Below are 17434 nucleotides of genomic sequence, written 5' to 3'. Positions count from 1 at the left end.
CCTTCCCTTCAAACAAATCGAATTTACATTTCACGTAATTCATTATAGATAAAACATACAGGATGAATGTATTCTGGTTTGATCAACATATAAAAAAATTCAAAATATATTTTAAAGACCCAGAAAGTAGAATATAAACCTTATTACGACAAGTTTAAAACAATATAAAGTGTGCATGTGAATAAATCAAAAAGGTCAATATACTAAATAAGATGCAAGTGTCTAGAATCATCAGGGTAGCAATAAGGCCTTTTGCAAATAAGTTAATTGAAAGAAAACCCAAGGAAATTCTTGATGCACTACCTAAGTACTATTGGGTGGCTAATATTATTAATGCGACCAGAGCAAGATCTCAGCCAAAAGTGGGGAAAAAAACCTGGGTAGGACATGCTTAAATGGGTTAATCAGGTCAGTGAAGACAGATTGACAAATGTGAATTCTTAGAAAATTGATTGTAACAAGCTTGGCTAACACAGGTTACCTTTGAAAACCTGTGGGGCATGGATAATGAATTGAAAGACTGGGAAAGATCAAATCTAATATCTATTTTAGAAAGGGACCATCCAAAAAACCAAACACCAGACAATTACCAGAAAAAAATGGGAAAATAATGGACATGTAATCACCTCTAAGATGGTAAGGATGAGTAATAGTTTGTCAGGCCTTACCATAAAGAAATAGTATCCAGTTTTCTTCTATGAGAGAGTAAGAGTGCTGGTGGATAGAAGAAAAACATACTTTTTAACACTGTCTTGCATTCTAAAAAGCAATTTGAGGAAACAGGCAAACTAACTACATAGTACATAAGGAACTCATTAGATAATTGCTCTGAGAAGTTATTAATCCATGAGTTAGAGTGAAAAATGAAAGGCTACATCAATCTACACTTTCACTGAGCATTCTTTTGGGAATCAGACTTCAATTATGTCATTGATAAGCTGGATGATGGAATAAAAATTAATTTTATTTAAGTTTGACACCAAAACTTCAAGTATTATAGGGAACAAGATTAGAAATCAAAGTGATCTGGGCAATTGGATGATATAGAAAGGAAGGGTAGAGTTCAAAAAAGAGAAGCAATAAGGAGAAGCACTATGTTCCGTTTAGGGCATCATCAAGAAGGAAGTTCACCAGATGGGAAGAGTTGTAAGAGAACAACTAAAATTACCAGAAATATAATAAAACATAGCCTGAATAGAAAAATGCACTGAATTGGATTTGTTTCTTCTGGAAAGCAGTGGAAGGAGGGGAAGTGTAATAGCGGTCTTCATATATGCACAAGACTGTGGAAACAAAAGGAAATAGTACAAACTAGAACAAATACTTTGTACAGCAAAGAAGTTTCAGGTTAAATATTGTAGAAAACACTCTAACAATAGGTTTACTTAGGTGTTGAAATGGGATTATTTAGATGTCTGTGGACTCTTCATTAATCAAAGTCTTTAAGAATAGCTTCTACAGACTTCTGGTAGGAAGACATTCGTATGGTTAAGGGCAACAGCATATGTATGTATGTTTGATGCCTGGAGGTCCTTCATCCTTATTTTCTATTCCCGTTTAGCCTTTCAAAACATTGCAAAGTTTCCTAATTCAAAAGCCTATATAATTTAGAAATAATTATTTTATTTGTGTTAATATCACAGTGATTTTCAGGAATTCAGATAGAAAACTTTCAGTCTGTACACATACTGAGGATTCATAATTGCAATTCTAACCTGTAATTTGTGATTCTTATATTTCTATTGAGAATTAAGAGGGCAAGTAAGGTTTTCGGGTTTTGGTTTTTGGTTGATTGGGGTTTTTTGTCAAAAGTTTGTATACATTGATCTCTAAATTCTCATTAACAGAAAGTAATCTTGGATTACTTACTGCTTAATTATCACTAGCCTACTGTGGTGACAATAATAAGGTTATTTTAGAAGCAGAACTGGGCAAAATCCCTGACTAATTCAAACTAGGTTATGTTTGAAGCAAAGCTGACTTCTGAGATTATATCATTTTCAAAATTACTACATTTGAAGCATGACATTGGAGGAGCAGTTGGCAGTATAATGGATCTGTTTGGCATTAAATCAGTTAAAAACAAAACAAATGAGATGACTATCTCTGGTACGGAGGCAATTAGCATACTTTGTTATAGATGCAGGTTGAAGGAGGTGATCGTGCTCCTCTACTCTGCTCTCGTGGACCTCACTTGGAGTATTGTGTAGAGGTCTGGTGTCCTCAACATAAAAAGGACATAGAACTGTTGAAACAAGTCCAGAGGAGGGCCACGAGGATGATCAGGGGACTGGAGCACCTCCCGTATGAAGGCAGGCTGAGAAAGTTGGGGCTTTTCAGCGTGGAGAAGAGAAGGCTGCATGGAGACCTCATAGCAGCCTTCCAGCATCTGAAGGGGGCCTACAAGGATGCTGGGGAGGGACTCTTCATCAGGGACTGCAGTGATAGGACAAGGGGTGACGGGTTAAAACTTAGGGGATGGGGACAGGGGAAGTTTAGATTGGATATAAGGAAGAAGTTCTTTACTGTAAGGGTGGTGAGGCACTGGAATGGGTTGCCCAGGGAAGCTGTGAATGCTCCATCCGTGGCAGTGTTCAAGGCCAGGTTGGACAGAGCCTTGGGTGACATGGTTTAGTGTGAGGTGTCCCTGCTCATGGGAGCGGGGCTGGAACTAGATGATCTTAAGGTCCTTCCCAACCCTAACTATTCTATGATTCTATGAATCTAATAAGCGTGATTTGCAAATCATCTTTGTCGACAGTCTCTTATATTGTTCAGATGTTATTTTTATTTGAAATACTTCTAATTTAGACATTATTTCAGAAGTATTTGCTTGGAACTTTCCACCACTGAAGAAGACATTTTGTGCTAGGAATTACGGTTTCTGCAAGATTGCCTTGACAGTCTTCAATTGATAATTTGGAGAACAATTCCTATTCTTTCAGCAGAGAGCAGAAGGTTCTCTTTATTCATTGACTGTCATGTTACTTCCCAAAACTAAGACCCAAATATTTTCCTTTCTATTTAATTAGGATTACTGCAAACTCTTCCTACTGGTGACCAAAGAAGAATAAAAATGTCAGAGCATATTTATTTTCTGTCATAATTTTTAAACACAGCAATTCAATTCCAGAATTGCACATATCTGATGTTTGTTATTTATATTGTTTGTTATGAGTTTTAAAATTGCAGGAAAGTGTTCTGCTGTATACCCTTTAACAATGTTCAGAATTGGCTATTAAAAGTTATGGAAAGTACACAGCTATCACTATCAGTTTAAATTCACCCCATAAATTTTTTGTTTTCTTTTTTTTCAGTGAGAAAAAGAAGGCAGCTGTCATTTGAAGGATTTATAAGGTACATGGCTTCAGAAGAGTGTTCGGTATTTAAAAGACATCACAGGACCGTCTACCAAGATATGAACTACCCATTATGTGACTACTTTATTTCATCTTCTCACAACACTTACTTGATAGCTGATCAACTCATAGGACCCAGTCATTTATGGGGATATGCCAGGTATTTAGATTTTAAAATATGTTTATTTTACTGTCAACTGTTTTAAAATATTTTAAATATTATTTTTTCAGTGAATATTAAGTCATACATAATCCTGATTAGCAGTAAGGAACAAAACCATCACAGATACAAGTAGAATGGTATTTTATCACAGATACAAGACAGTAGTGTTTTATTTTGTGTGTATACTTTTCAATATAATTGCCAAACCATCTGTTCGTAGTCTGGAAACAATCTGTTGTGGTTTTTTTTTCACTTGCATCTGAAAATATCAGCCTTATAGCAAATGAAATCTATAGTATGCTGCACAGAATATGATCAAGATTAAGTCAGTTTTTAACCTCAGCATGCCATGCAAAAATAAATAACTCCCTGTAATAAATGTATACAGGATATAAGGGCACAGTACAGCAGAGTATGTGAAGGATATCTGTGATCAGTATATGTTGCAATGTGTTCAATTTAAAAATAAATAAATAAATAAAACTGTGGGCAGTAAAGTAGCCAGGAGGGAGAAGAAACTTTGAAAGTTTAGCGTATGACTCCAAGAGGAGTAGGAAACCAGTATGGCTTGTTACCAAGACACATTTAGAAGAAATTATTAGAAAAGGAGAAAATGGGTTATGTATTAAAGGCAATTCAGAAGGGGACAGAGTATGATGAATTTGGAAGACAGGCATCCGTCATTCCTATTACTTTGTCCTACTTCAGTAAAGTGAAAGCAGTCAGAACCACCATCTACCCAAACTTTTTTGTTTTGATCTTTCTCTCGATATTCTATCATAGCTTGTAACCATGAGAAACACTAGAGAATTTGCTTCTAACAGTATTTGAAATGATATGACATTGATATTATATTGCTGAAAGTAAATGCAAACAAGGTATACCCCTCTCCCCTTATCTACTGATTGTGTAAGGAAAATATAAAATGCTAAAAATAAGCTAGAAGCATCTTTGAGATAGTTGTAGCATTTAAAATGGAGCATGTAAAAGACAGATTTGTAATTAGGTGAAATAGTCTACAAAAATGTTTAAATTAGTAAGAAGTTAAATGCTAGAAACCTAAGAACTTTAAGAGATGCCCTTAAAGTATTAAAAATTAAACCAGAGTAAATTTAAGGCATTCAAGAAACTTTCAGCACTCACTCTTAGAAATAAGGTGAGGAGAACAACTTGATCATGTAAAGGTCAAGCACAACCTGATTCTGTAAGTAAGCGTGGTGCTGTCAGTTTTATGTAATGATGATCAAAGTTCAGACAAATAGCATTTAGTCGGCCAAATAAAACATTTCTTCTTCTAATTTAAGCAACAATTTGTCGTTGTTCCAGATTTATTTTATTTGAATCTTTGGTCCTCTCTTTTTGTTGCTTATAAGGTTATTCAGATAATCCATCTTATTCCTTAATGTTCTAAGTTTATCTAAGATAAGATAAATAACAGAAAATCTAGCCTTATCTCATATCTGTATAATCTTAGTTCTATAGGATTTCTTTTGTCATGAAAAAGTAGGGGGTTTTTTTGTAATAATTCAATGTGCTTGTAATCAGAAATACAGTGACTTGGATGAGAAAGTATGGTATCTTTCTTTTGACTGTAAAATTGTTTTACAATTGTTCTTTTGAAGTGCTCTCTTAAAAGGATGTCGTTGCTTGGAAATTGACTGCTGGGATGGCTCAAACAATGAACCTGTTGTGTATCATGGTCATACTTTGACGAGCAAAATTCCATTCCGTTCTGTAATTCAAATAATAGAAAAGTATGCATTTGAGGTATGTATATATAAATAAATGTTGGATGAAAAGTGGTGATGGCTTTAGCGAAATCCCATGACATGGTTGTTGTCAGAGATTCTCCAAGGTCAAAAAATATGGGACAGAGACAGTGTTTCTGGCAGTGAGCACTGTTGAAATAAATTCTGGGAAAAATTTTCTATCTGTTTTTAATATATAAAAATATATATATTTAATATATATTATATTTTATTTAATATACATTAATTTTATTTAAGGAAGAGTAAATATATTTTTCTGAAAATTGTTACAAACTAAACTTGGTGGAAGGAATTCAGAAGATCTTACTGAATTTGTGAGATGGAATTGTCTCCTGAGGTCATTTAAGGAAGGACCAAATATAAAGTGAACAACTACTTCAGAATCAGTTTGGTTTACTCCTTAATATCTTTTAGTGTTTTTACTCCACTTATCAGTCTGTCTTACATCCTAGGCCTGAATTTATGAAATAGAGAAAAATGTTAGACTGTAGGTGAGTTTGAGACTTACTCTGTTTTCCATTTCTTCTCTTTTTATTTTGAATTCAACCCTGATAAAAAATTACCATCTACTGCTGTCTTGTTGTCTGGTGACTCATTAGGGCAATGTCCCTTCTGCCTATCTGGCAAAGGATTGAAAGCTGGGCAGCTTTCGGCGCTATGTCAGTCTTTTGTTATCGGTTTTTGGCAAAACTCATGCTCAAATGAATTCCCGAAAGAATATTAAGATAACTCTTGTATTCTGACCAGCATTATATATGTGAATATATACACCTGTGGTCATACATTTATATGGGTTTTTATACATATGTATTTATAGACTTCTCAGAGTTAAGCAAAACTTTTTTATTTCTCTGTTCTTATTTCTATATAAAATGTAATTAGTCTCTGATTTTAAAAGATAGTGAAACAAAAATATGCTTTTATTTCACTCCTTCATAACCTGCTACCTATAACTCTCCTGCTTTTGTTCTTTCATGGTATATTGTACATAACTATGCTACAAACTTTAGCAGGCACAAGTTATAATAAGAGGATAAAATCGCAATAGGTAATGGTTTTTATCAGCTGCCTAACCAGCCTAAGGTGTTCTTCTATTAGTGGTAAATAGCAGATGTTCAGGGGAAAGTGTAAAAACAAGGTACACATAAAATGGTACTTCCCTTAGGAACTGATAGTTTAGGTACTTCCCAAGCAAAGGTTTTATTCAGAATATTTGTTTTCAGTAGCCACCATTTTTACTGGCAATTTATGAGATTTATTTACACAGTCTAAATGGACAAGTGTCATTTGAGCTATTCTCTAATTTTTACTCAATTTCTCATGTTTCACCTGTCTTTTTTGAGTACTCTGATGAATAAGGTGTAAAGAGTCCCAAGAAAAGTTTGCAGTATATAAACATACACATAACTTGTTCATGTGAAGGCAATGATTGCTGAGCAAATTTTAAGGGATATTGTCAACTTGAAATGTAGCCGATTAAAACCTGTCATAAATTAAAGAAAACAACATCAAGTCCTGTTTTACTTTGTCATTTGCAATGTTGGAATCTGATTTTACCTTTTAAAAACAAAACAGTTGTCTCATCTCATAACAAAACTGTGTAAAAAAAGGAGGAAATTCTGTTTACAAAACAAACAATATCTCCACAAAGCAGAGAAAAGTTTTAAATCAATGTTCCTTATACTAAACTGGTGGCTACAATTTATATTTTGCTGAAAGTCAATCTTGCCAAAAGCCAATTTTGCCTTGTTTATCATTGGTTTTATATTGTCCTTTACAATAGAGGCCAGTCACTAAAGGAACTATCACTAAAATATGTCAGATGTAAATTTAAAGGTAAATTAATACATGGTTATGTCAAAGCTTAGAAGGTCTTCCTATAGGTACATAAAAATTGGAATAATATTGTTTTCTGTATTTCTTTTCCTTTATTTCCCCTTATTGAAATTATTTTTCAGAAAACATAGTCGTTATTTCTAAAAAAATCATCTACCTAATGTAATAATTCCCTGTTGGGATGTCTTAGTAAACAGAATTTCAGAGCAGTTGTGACATATCATTTAGGCACAAAAGAAGGAGCAGATATTAGATCTGAAGATATGAAGATTTCTTTAATTTTGAAAAACACCAAAATGTCCAACACTGATGTTTTTAGAATTCAGAATGTTTGAAGTCTCCTTTGAAATTAACTTAAATAAGTTTTTATATTTTAATGTCTGGGAGTTTTACCTCATCGTCCTTTCCTTGCAAATTCATTTGTTAAGAACTGCTCTTTCAGACACATGATAGCCAATGCATCATTCTTTATAAGCTCTGCATATCAGCTAAGCCAATGACTCAAAATGAGCCAAAACCAAAAGGGTTAATGTTTTTTTTTTTTCCAGGTTGTACTCTGACCTGTGCAATTGAATCAGCCTGATTTTTAGCTGATTGAACACTTATTTTCTCCGTACTTTCTTTACATCCAACACTAATCAGGACATTAAATGCCTCTGATAAATTGTATTCTATAGGTTATTGGACAAATAAACTTCAATAAGTGTTTTCCAAGGATCAGCAGAGATATTACCTGGTTTACCTAATGAAGTATTGTGTCATTAACTGATCTACATTTGATTTCACTAATTGTTTGGGTTTTGGGTTCTTTCATCTCTGTATGTGTTTAACCTTGGTTTAGCCACCACTTATTTTCCTGAAGATGCACTTTTTCCCTTCTTTGATTATGTTGTCTCTATTCTGCAAATATTATGAGCTTTCTCATTGTTACTAACCTGAAACAAGTGACCTATATTCTGAAAGTTTTGAAAATAAAGGAAAATACAGATTACTGAAAGGACTTTTGTAAGTTATTGTGGGGAAATCAAGTAGTCCTCTTTTATTTGTTTATAACAAAAGCCTTTAAATTATATTTCCAGGTGTCTGACTATCCAGTTGTGCTGTCTTTGGAGAACCACTGCAGCACTCAGCAACAGGAAGTAATGGCAGACTATTTAGAAAGTATTCTAGGAGAAAAACTTCTGACTTCAACATTAGGTGAAGCAAGGGTGACTCAACTACCATCTCCTGAGGTAATTACATTACATTTTTCCCTCTGTAAGGCAAGGGGGAAAAAACACTGTTTTTTTTGGTTTGTTTTGTGTTTTTGTTGTTTTTTTTTTTTTTTTTTTTTTTAAATCTTCTGAAACTGACTTTCTAAAACTCCTTATCTGGTGTCTGAAATAGACTTCAAGTGGTAACAAAAAATAATTAGACCACACACACACTCTCACAAAAATCTCTTGAAAAGATAAAGAAAAAAGGAAAGGTAAAAACTTAATCATGTGTATTGATGTATGGAAGTTTTTCTTTAAAGGAAAACAGGTTTTACTACAATGTTGAGGCATGTTTTTTTTAAAAGCGAACATACTAACATTTTTGCAAAGCTTTAGGTCTTCTAGTTAATATCAAACCAACTTCTGGTGTTTTGGATGCATTAAAAGTTTAATTTTATTTTATATAGAAGAAAAATTAAGTAAAGTTTTGTGTTGAAGTTTATTTCATGTGGCATCTGTAGTAACATGCCTTGCTTTCTTGTACTGTACTTACTAACACTGCATTAACTACATATTAAAAACTGAGTAGCAACACTGAAATTACTCTGGTTTTTCTTTAAGTAAACTATTACTTAATTATTAAGAATTAAGTTATAGTGTCGTTCATCTACAGTAGTCCTATCTTGGAGACATGGTAGCCTAAACACAGAAAATGGCATCTGCCTTTAAAGAGGATGGATTTATACACAGGGAATGACTTGCTAAAGATGTAGAAGTAAGCACTACCGAATCTGAACTCTGGATCTGACACCTATGCAAACACCTGAGTAATTTATTTTCAGAGATTTCAGGTTTTCAAGTTATTGATATGTTGTATTATAATGAACATAGAATCATAGAATCATAGAATCATAGAATAGTTAGGGTTGGAAAGGACCTTGAGATCATCTAGTTCCAACTCCCCTGCCATGGGCAGGGACACCTCACACTAAACCATATCACGCAAGGCCTCATCCAACCTGGCCTTGAACACTGCCAAGGATGGAGCATTCACAACCTCCCTGGGCAACCCATTCCAGTGCCTCACCACCCTCACAGTAAAGAATTTCTTCTTATATCCAATCTAAGCTTCTCCTGTTTAAGTTTGAACCCGTTACCCCTTGTCCTGTCACTACAGTCCCTGATGAATAGTCCCTCCCCAGCATCCTTGTAGGCCCCCGTCAGGACAAAAGTCCTTTCGGTAATCTGTATTTTCTTTTATTTTCAAAACAGCTTCAAAGTTCCTGATGACCTGTAAAGTCAACATTTTGAGGTTAAACTGAACAATCTCTCCTCCTCTTCTCTCATCTCTCCTTTTTCTTTTCTCTGAAATGAGGCTTCCAGTGTGTTAGTTTTAAAAGAGGAAACAAAATATCAATTTTTAAACAACATTATGCTTTGATCCAAAATTAAAAAATCTTCTCTTTGAACATGTTAGTGTATCTGGTTTTCTATGTATTTATTTATTGTTCCCTAGGTTAAAAAATAGATCTTGAAATTTAAAAATGTTATTAAAATGGAAACCTGAATCTACTTTTTTTTTTTTTGTTAATAGCAATTTTAATGAAACTATTTCATCAAGTTTGGTTACTTACACACTTTCTCTGTGTGTTTCTCCCTAAGGCAGTGTTTCTCAGCTGGTGGCTTGAGACACCTGGGATATGAAGTCAGAAAAGGCAATTAGATGGGTGTTGAATATTTTATTGTAAACTCAAAGAAATAGATTCCTATTGTTCCAGTCTTTGCACATAACTTTCTTTCAAGGACAAAAGATTTTTTTTAATGTCTTGTAACACAAATGCGTGCATGCATATCAAACAGTTATGTAGGCTTCTCACTGTTATCAGTGATATATCAGATATATTTTTTATCTTTTTTTTTTTTTTAATAAGTAGCTGAAAAGGAACAGTGCAAATGAAAACGTGGGGAGGAAGCACTGTCATAAGGAAAGACAACACACAGAGATGTATTTTTGTAAAGGATTTGTTACAGAAAAAATACTTGAAGTGGTATGTCCAAAGGCTTGCCAAAGTACTACCATACTATTATATTTTCAAAACAATGTTGTTGTAAATATATTTAATACATCTTACTAAATTTCTCACTAAGCCAACATATTTTTTTTTTTTTAGATTTTAGCTTTATATTTTTTATATCACACTGTTCAATATCATTTTGCAACCTTGAAAACTCTTCTGTACATTAGAAAAAATATAAACTGTATAAACATGATGGTTTGTATTAAAGCTTCTCAAACCGTAGCTGCATTCAATCTGATAGAAGTCTGAGGATCATATGTCCTCTATATAAAAAAATTGGTGTACTATGTCTGAATCACAGACTCACTAAATCAGATACTTAAAAATATTACTTTCTATGAAATATGTCCCTTACCATAAGTTTACTGTGATACATTGAATTCATACTTCATATTTCCATAGCTTACAGTTTACATAGGTTAGCTCTGTACATGTTTGTCTGCAAATGCATTGCTGGATTCCATACTTACTCCTCACTTAAATGTATGCTGTTCAGGTGAGATTCGTTCCACTGGACTTTTAATCTTTCAAAGTTATGTAAGATATTTTCCACATCTTTGTAAGATGTAAGAGTTACCTGAATACCACTGTCCTCAGCTGATTTACAGAAGTTTGATTTTAATAAATTGTTACATTGAGAATGAACAAGAATTAGGATCATGTCTTCTTAGCTGCTCTGATCAAGCGTGTAAGAAAAATCATTAAGATTTTATTTTGCAATGGAAATATGTAGCTATGACTGAATTTGCAAATACAGTAGTAATCTTGACTTTTGGATAGCATCCTTTCCAAGAACCACTTTTAGTCCATGGTAAAATTATTTTATTGGCATCACATCCTTAAAGCTTGGGACCTTGTGCATATTCAAGGGCTGAGTAAATTCATTATCCTTTGAGTGAGCCAGATGCTGAACTTAGTCTTAAGCCTGCTTTACTTAAGTGATGCAAAGGTGATGTTACTGAACCATAAATGATGCATTTAAAATGTTGCTCACGAGAAGGATGCTAGGTTAGTGTAAAACCCGTAGTTGTAACCTACATAATTTTCTATTCCACTTTTTTCAAGATGAAGCATTAGCAAGAACAGGGAAGAAGCTATCACATCTGGTATAATTCTATAATAACCGAACTGATAAAGCCATCTCAGGAAAAAAAAAATGTATCAGAAGTGTTAACACCAGTAACAGAGTAAAGATATTGTTATTCAAACATAGCAGCTTTCTGATTTCTAATGTAGGTCTAATGAAATATAGTAAATTTCAGGATGATTAAAGTTCATTGTAATTGCTCAGATGTGAGATTGGTTCAACAGAGTGGTTAGTGTTGATTGGCATAGCTCAGGTGCAGTAAATACACTTGCTCAAAGGTTTGTACAACCAATAGCCTGATAACTAATTTTGAAAAAAAAAAAAAAAAAAAAAAAAAAATCCTATCCCTAATGCACGCAGGGAAACTGCTCTACCTGGCTACAAGAGTATTCTACTAGCAAAAAGCAGGTTTTGGGTTTTATTTTTTTGATGAAATCATGCTGTCTAATTTACTTTTACTTCGTAGAGTTCTGCTCAACATGTTCTGTGGCCAGCATACATTCCTTTCACCAAGGTTATCAGCTTTTTCCTACGCATGTTTTACAGTATATGCTTTTAAATTCTGTTCTAAATATTTATTTAAAATTATGTTGTCTTCAGTGTTGCTTCTTTTTTTAGACTGTTACACTCCCTTACATCAAAACAAAATAAAAGTAGGTGATAAATTGTTCATATGCTAATATATTTACTTATCTTGATTCTAAATGAACATAGATGTCACATTAAAGTAGCTCAGTATTAAGGTGAATATACTTCAAGTCACTTTACTGTGGCTGTGTGTGTATACATATGAATTTAATTATTCTGAGTTACAAAATGAAAGTATTGGGATTAGAGTTTTAGTGCGTTACTTCCATTTCCCCTACAATCTTGTTTACCTTCTTTTGTCATCTTTTGTCATCTTTGTCTACCTTGAGTTCATCTCCACCTTCCACACTTCTGGATGAATCTTAGCAAGGAAGATGGGAAGGAAGTCTTTTGCTCTTAGTTGAAATTAATAATAACCACAGAGACATTTTTATAATATGCTTTGTTGGAGAATAGTGCGATCTAATAATATGCCTAGAGGCACAGCACAAAACTACTGCTACATATGTCTCACATGTCTATAAATGTAATGGGCATCCTTCTGTCCCTTGAGTTCTCTGATTGTGTCACAGCAAGTTAATTATCACTTAGTTGTCACCTCTTGTGTTCATGAGCTGTGTTATTGCCTCCTTTGCCACTTTTTTTTTTAACAACCTGCTAATAAGATTCCTCAAAGACCTAGCTCTGGGCTAACCAGCCCTTCCTTTTTCTCTCAGATTTCTTTGGCAAGGACTCTTAACATCCAGCTTCTCCCTGTCACACAAGACTGAAACATTATGCTTCTTGGGTTGGAAATCCTTGTCATCTGTCAGATGCCGTTATTTTTTTGCTCATGCAAGGCTTCCTTTTTAATACCAACTTCTCAATGTTCTTTAAGATCTGAATCAAATGGTTCCCTTGTCTGAAAATGAAGAGGAATGTCACATAATTCTTTCAAACAATGTCACAGAAACATTTGTCAATTACACGTTCTTGTTTAGATCTTGGGGATTTGGAGATCTCCATGGAAATTATATTCTCCTCTGTTGTCTGATCAGTCCCCTACTTCCTTTTCTAAGTAGATTTTGGGCTACACCTTTGCCAGCTGAGATGACTGTGTGTGTCTGGAAAACAGTTTAAAATGCAGAGCAAATCCATTCTTAGGTGCTTCCTTGGACCACAGCTCGTGCATGGTGTCTCCTACCATTGTATGCCTAAGAGAAAACCACAAGGAGATCCAGAAAAGAAAATTGGATGGTCATGAATGTTATTGCTTTCTGCTTTTTTTTCTTTCTTCTGTGTTTCAAAACCTTCTTGCACTGAAACACAAACCCCATAAAACTTCAGGGAAAGATTATGTTTTAATTCTTTGGCTTCAGTTATATATTCACTCTGCAGCTAACTATACTAGTATTGTTAATTCCCTGGAATATTACTGTATTCTACAGCATCCCAATAAACAATTCTTCCTTGACATGTGGAGTAAATGAAAGAGAGGGATTTTGCACTGTTTCTTTCTTTCACACAGCCCTTATCAAAACTGAGGCCACCCTTGAGTTTCACCAATCTCTTCTACTGTATCCACCGTCTTATTTCTTTCCCATGCACATATTTTGCCAACCAAAGCAACAGACTCACTACAGTCCTTTCCTCACAGTCTTAGCTGTGATGATGCCTCTAAAGAGACTTCATGAGCTTCCTTTAATATTTGCTGGAATATCAGGTTCTTTGAGCCAGTTCCCACATTAAATTATATTTGATATCACTAACTGATACCAGAGATTCCTGATGATTGCACCAGTTCTGGATTATGCTGGTATAAAGTGACAGAATGTGGTGTCTTGTGCAGCCCCTTGTAGATGAACTTAGAAAATATTAGAATCCTAAAAACGAGATCAATTTTTATTTACCCTGCTGAATCCTTACTCTCTAATGTGTTTGACAGATGCTGAAAGAAACAAGTAAGCCACAAATGTAACACACAAAAAAGTTTGTAAACACACTGATGCTTTTGATGAATGTTTGTTCCTCAATTATTTTGCATTGTAGTACATCAAACTACCTTACACTGCTGGCATGATAGATACATGAACTACTTAGGAATTTTTCATTATTTGCAGGTTTCCTATCACAGAATTTGAAAGAAATATTGAGGCATTGTTAACTGAAATTGAAGTGGCAAATACTGTTGCTTTACAAGTCATCTTTAATGTTTACCACAGATCTGGAAGATTAAGTACTATATTGTAGATGTTCAGAAACATTTCTGTCCACAGTTGCCCAGATTCTGAGTTGCAGATTCTTGAACCATGAGCAGCAGGTCAGCTAATAGTGTTGTTTGCAACAAACTGGTGGAGCAATTACACTCCCCTCTTTTTCCTTAAAAGTCTCAAAGAAATGCAAAATCGTCTGCACTACAACTTTCTCCAAGACTACTGTCAGAAGTCTTTTTGATGCATGGTTGGCAAAGTCTATGCTTTTTCATATTTCCCTTACATCTGATGGAGTCCTCAGGTAAAACTGGCCAAAGCATTGCCAGCTAAGGGTTCTGTTTTTCAATGGAATCTAACTTGCTGCCAATGGTTTATAATAGGTCAAGCTTCTAAGCTATTAGCAAATTGATTCGGTCTTTATCTTTGGAGTTTGGTTCCTGAGCGGGACTCTTGCCAGTAGACGAATGAGAAATATACTTTGCAAAATGGTTTTTAAGGAAAAAGTGTTCCTTGGAATGCCTTTTTACCCCCAGGACTGTGTAAGTTTTCACTTCACCCAGAAAACTAGTCTGTCAGTGTCACCCCTCCAATTTCCTCTTTTAGGCATATATTTCCTTTTTTGTATTTTTAATAAAATAACAGTTAGAAAGATTCTCTCATGTATTTTGTGTCTACTACACAGCACAACAAAGAACTGGAATTTTTAATGTAGGTGACTTCTTACTAGATAACTGTGTCATATGAAAACTTGTTATGAAAGAGATGAAAAGGTATTTCTGATATAATTAATATCCATTTAACTACAGCTCAGGGATTACTGGTGGTATTGATCTGAAATATCTAGTAACTGTGATTTATCAGGTTGCCACAAAGAAATCTATTCACACTTTTACTAAGCATGATTCTATTGCTGACTAATTAAATAATGTCTTTGCTGTGGGGCGTTTCTTTGTTTTGTTTTGTTTTGGTTTTTTAACAGCTGTACTTAAGAATAGCGTCCTGCTATTTTCAAGACAAATTTTGTTAATTCCTGAAAAGTTTCCCCCATGGTAGATTTCATGGAATGTGTCTCATCTTTACCTTATATCTGTATTTAAGACAATAATTTAATTTTTGAAATAGAAAATTATGTAAAACTTTAAATTCATTTTAACCTTGTTACTCAGCAAGATTCCTGCCCATGGGAGGAGGGCTGGAACTAGATGATCTTTAAGGTCCCTTCCAACCCAAGCCAGTCTATGATTCTATGATTCTAGCACCTACAAGCTGGTCAGGAGAGAAGAGAGAAAACCATGCTGAATCTAAATAGGGAGTTATTCTGTTTTTTAATAGTAATGACCCAAATCCAGAGTTTGATCTCTATGTTTCTGAGCAGTGAATTTTGTCCCTTTTTACATTAATTGCAGTGGTCAGAAGGTGGGTTTGCCTGATTCATTCCAAAGTACTTGTGATTTTGTCCTGGAGTCTTGTATTACTTCAGCTGCTCTGAATTGTGTTATACTTCACATTAACTGGGATGCCTATTTAGTACAACAAATAAGTATTGTCCATTTAATTATTTAAATGTTTGTTCCCATTGACTGTACTTGCAGGCTTTTGCTTATGCCATCATTAGAGTCCCATTATCCCCTAGGGGAGATGTTTCACTTATTTAAATTTTTTATTTTTTTAGGATGCTTAAGCTTATATATGAGTATTTAGTACTCATATATTTTTTAATAGTTTGCATTTTATATGTAAAATAGTAAAAAGTCATAGTGAATGTTCAGTTTCAGCTCATTATCTCCTTAAAAGATTTAGACACTTGTACAAACAGATGCCACACATTTAGCACTGCTGATTACCAATTTGAACTCTAATTTCACATAGTCATTGATTCTATAACTATATGTTCGTTATAAGGTTTTTTTAAGAGCTGTTTGAAGTTCAGGCTTGAAGTCTGCGGTCTGTCTGTTTTCAGCTCATGGTTCACTTTCAGTAATTTGGGATAACTATCTAGCTACAGTATTTTCTGTACTGTTCTTGAGAAGATTTTAACATGTTATCTTTATAGAAAAAAAAAAGAAATATTTGTGTTACTTTAGGGTATTTACATCTTTGCTAACAGTTCATGAACAGAATTTTAGAAACAATCTGACTTAAAATATCATGGCCCATTTTTATATGATGACATTGACTATGAACTTTTTTTACTTAAAGAAAGTTTACATATCGGAGGCAGTAATATACCCATAGAAAAGTTTTCCATCCCTTGTATACTAGGTATTTAAAAAAAACCCCAAAATGTAGAATTAAATCTTGCCTATGAATAACAAAATACGAGACCAAAAATGGACAGAATTGCTTTTAAATATCGGGAAATGTGGAGATTCAAAGGAGCTCTTTAAAAATATGAGTACCAATACTCATATAAAACTCTTGTAAAAATAATACAGAAAAAAAAAAGAGTGCATCAATAAAAAATGAAGGAAATGTTAAAGGGCATCCTTATTCTGAATCATCAATGCAGACAGACTAATCAAATCTTACACTAGCATGGCACTGATGGATATTAAGCATAGGATATCTCATTCCAGTAGCACACAGTCAAACTACTAATATAAGATCTGAAGTGATAAGAGGATTATCAGCAATGGAGACTGCAATATAAACAAATTGAATGCCCATTTCTCTGCCTACAGTTCTAGTTTGTAATATAAAGATTTGGATATATATATGTTTATCATCCATGCTTTTCATATTTACTTAATGGATACCCTAAAATGCATATTTTATTTAATGTGTAAGTATTTGTTCCTTGCTTCTGTAACCTTCCCAGTAGTGTAGCACTTTTCACTAGTGCATATGAAACTTTGGGAATATTTTTGTGGACCACTTTATCCAAGAATCTAAGCAAGTCATGCTACTCACTGTCAGTTCCTGTGTACAGAGGTAGAGATGAATGTCTGCTACATAACAGCTGTTTTACTATGAATATTACTTTGTAAATCTACGTGAAATTTATACTCAGGATTCAGGTGCATAGATGAAAGCCATCTTACTAGAAGTAATAACATCTAATGATTTCCCCTCCCCCTTCCCCCCCTCTTCTATATTATGGAAATTGAAACATGCCCATTTAAAAATAGAGAGACTGCTTAGGCAAGAAATTACCAAATTTTGTTAA

At 34.0% G+C, this 17434-nt stretch overlaps 1 protein-coding gene across 1 annotated transcript in view; it reads left to right on the top strand.

Annotated features, from left to right (window-relative positions):
* Positions 1-17434, top strand: part of PLCZ1 (phospholipase C zeta 1) — a gene marked incomplete at both ends in the record, with an annotated part of 52819 nt that overhangs the window by 9975 nt on the left and 25410 nt on the right. Inside the window, 3 exons of the mRNA XM_080609725.1 lie at positions 3318-3519; positions 5145-5289; positions 8207-8359. Coding sequence (XP_080465851.1) covers positions 3318-3519; positions 5145-5289; positions 8207-8359 — 500 coding nt within the window. The remainder of the gene's footprint in view (positions 1-3317; positions 3520-5144; positions 5290-8206; positions 8360-17434) is intronic.

Source organism: Psittacula echo, assembly GCF_963264785.1.
Source record: "Psittacula echo genome assembly, chromosome: 1".
NCBI lineage: Eukaryota > Metazoa > Chordata > Aves > Psittaciformes > Psittacidae > Psittacula > Psittacula echo.
This window is presented reverse-complemented; position numbering and strand designations above follow the sequence as displayed.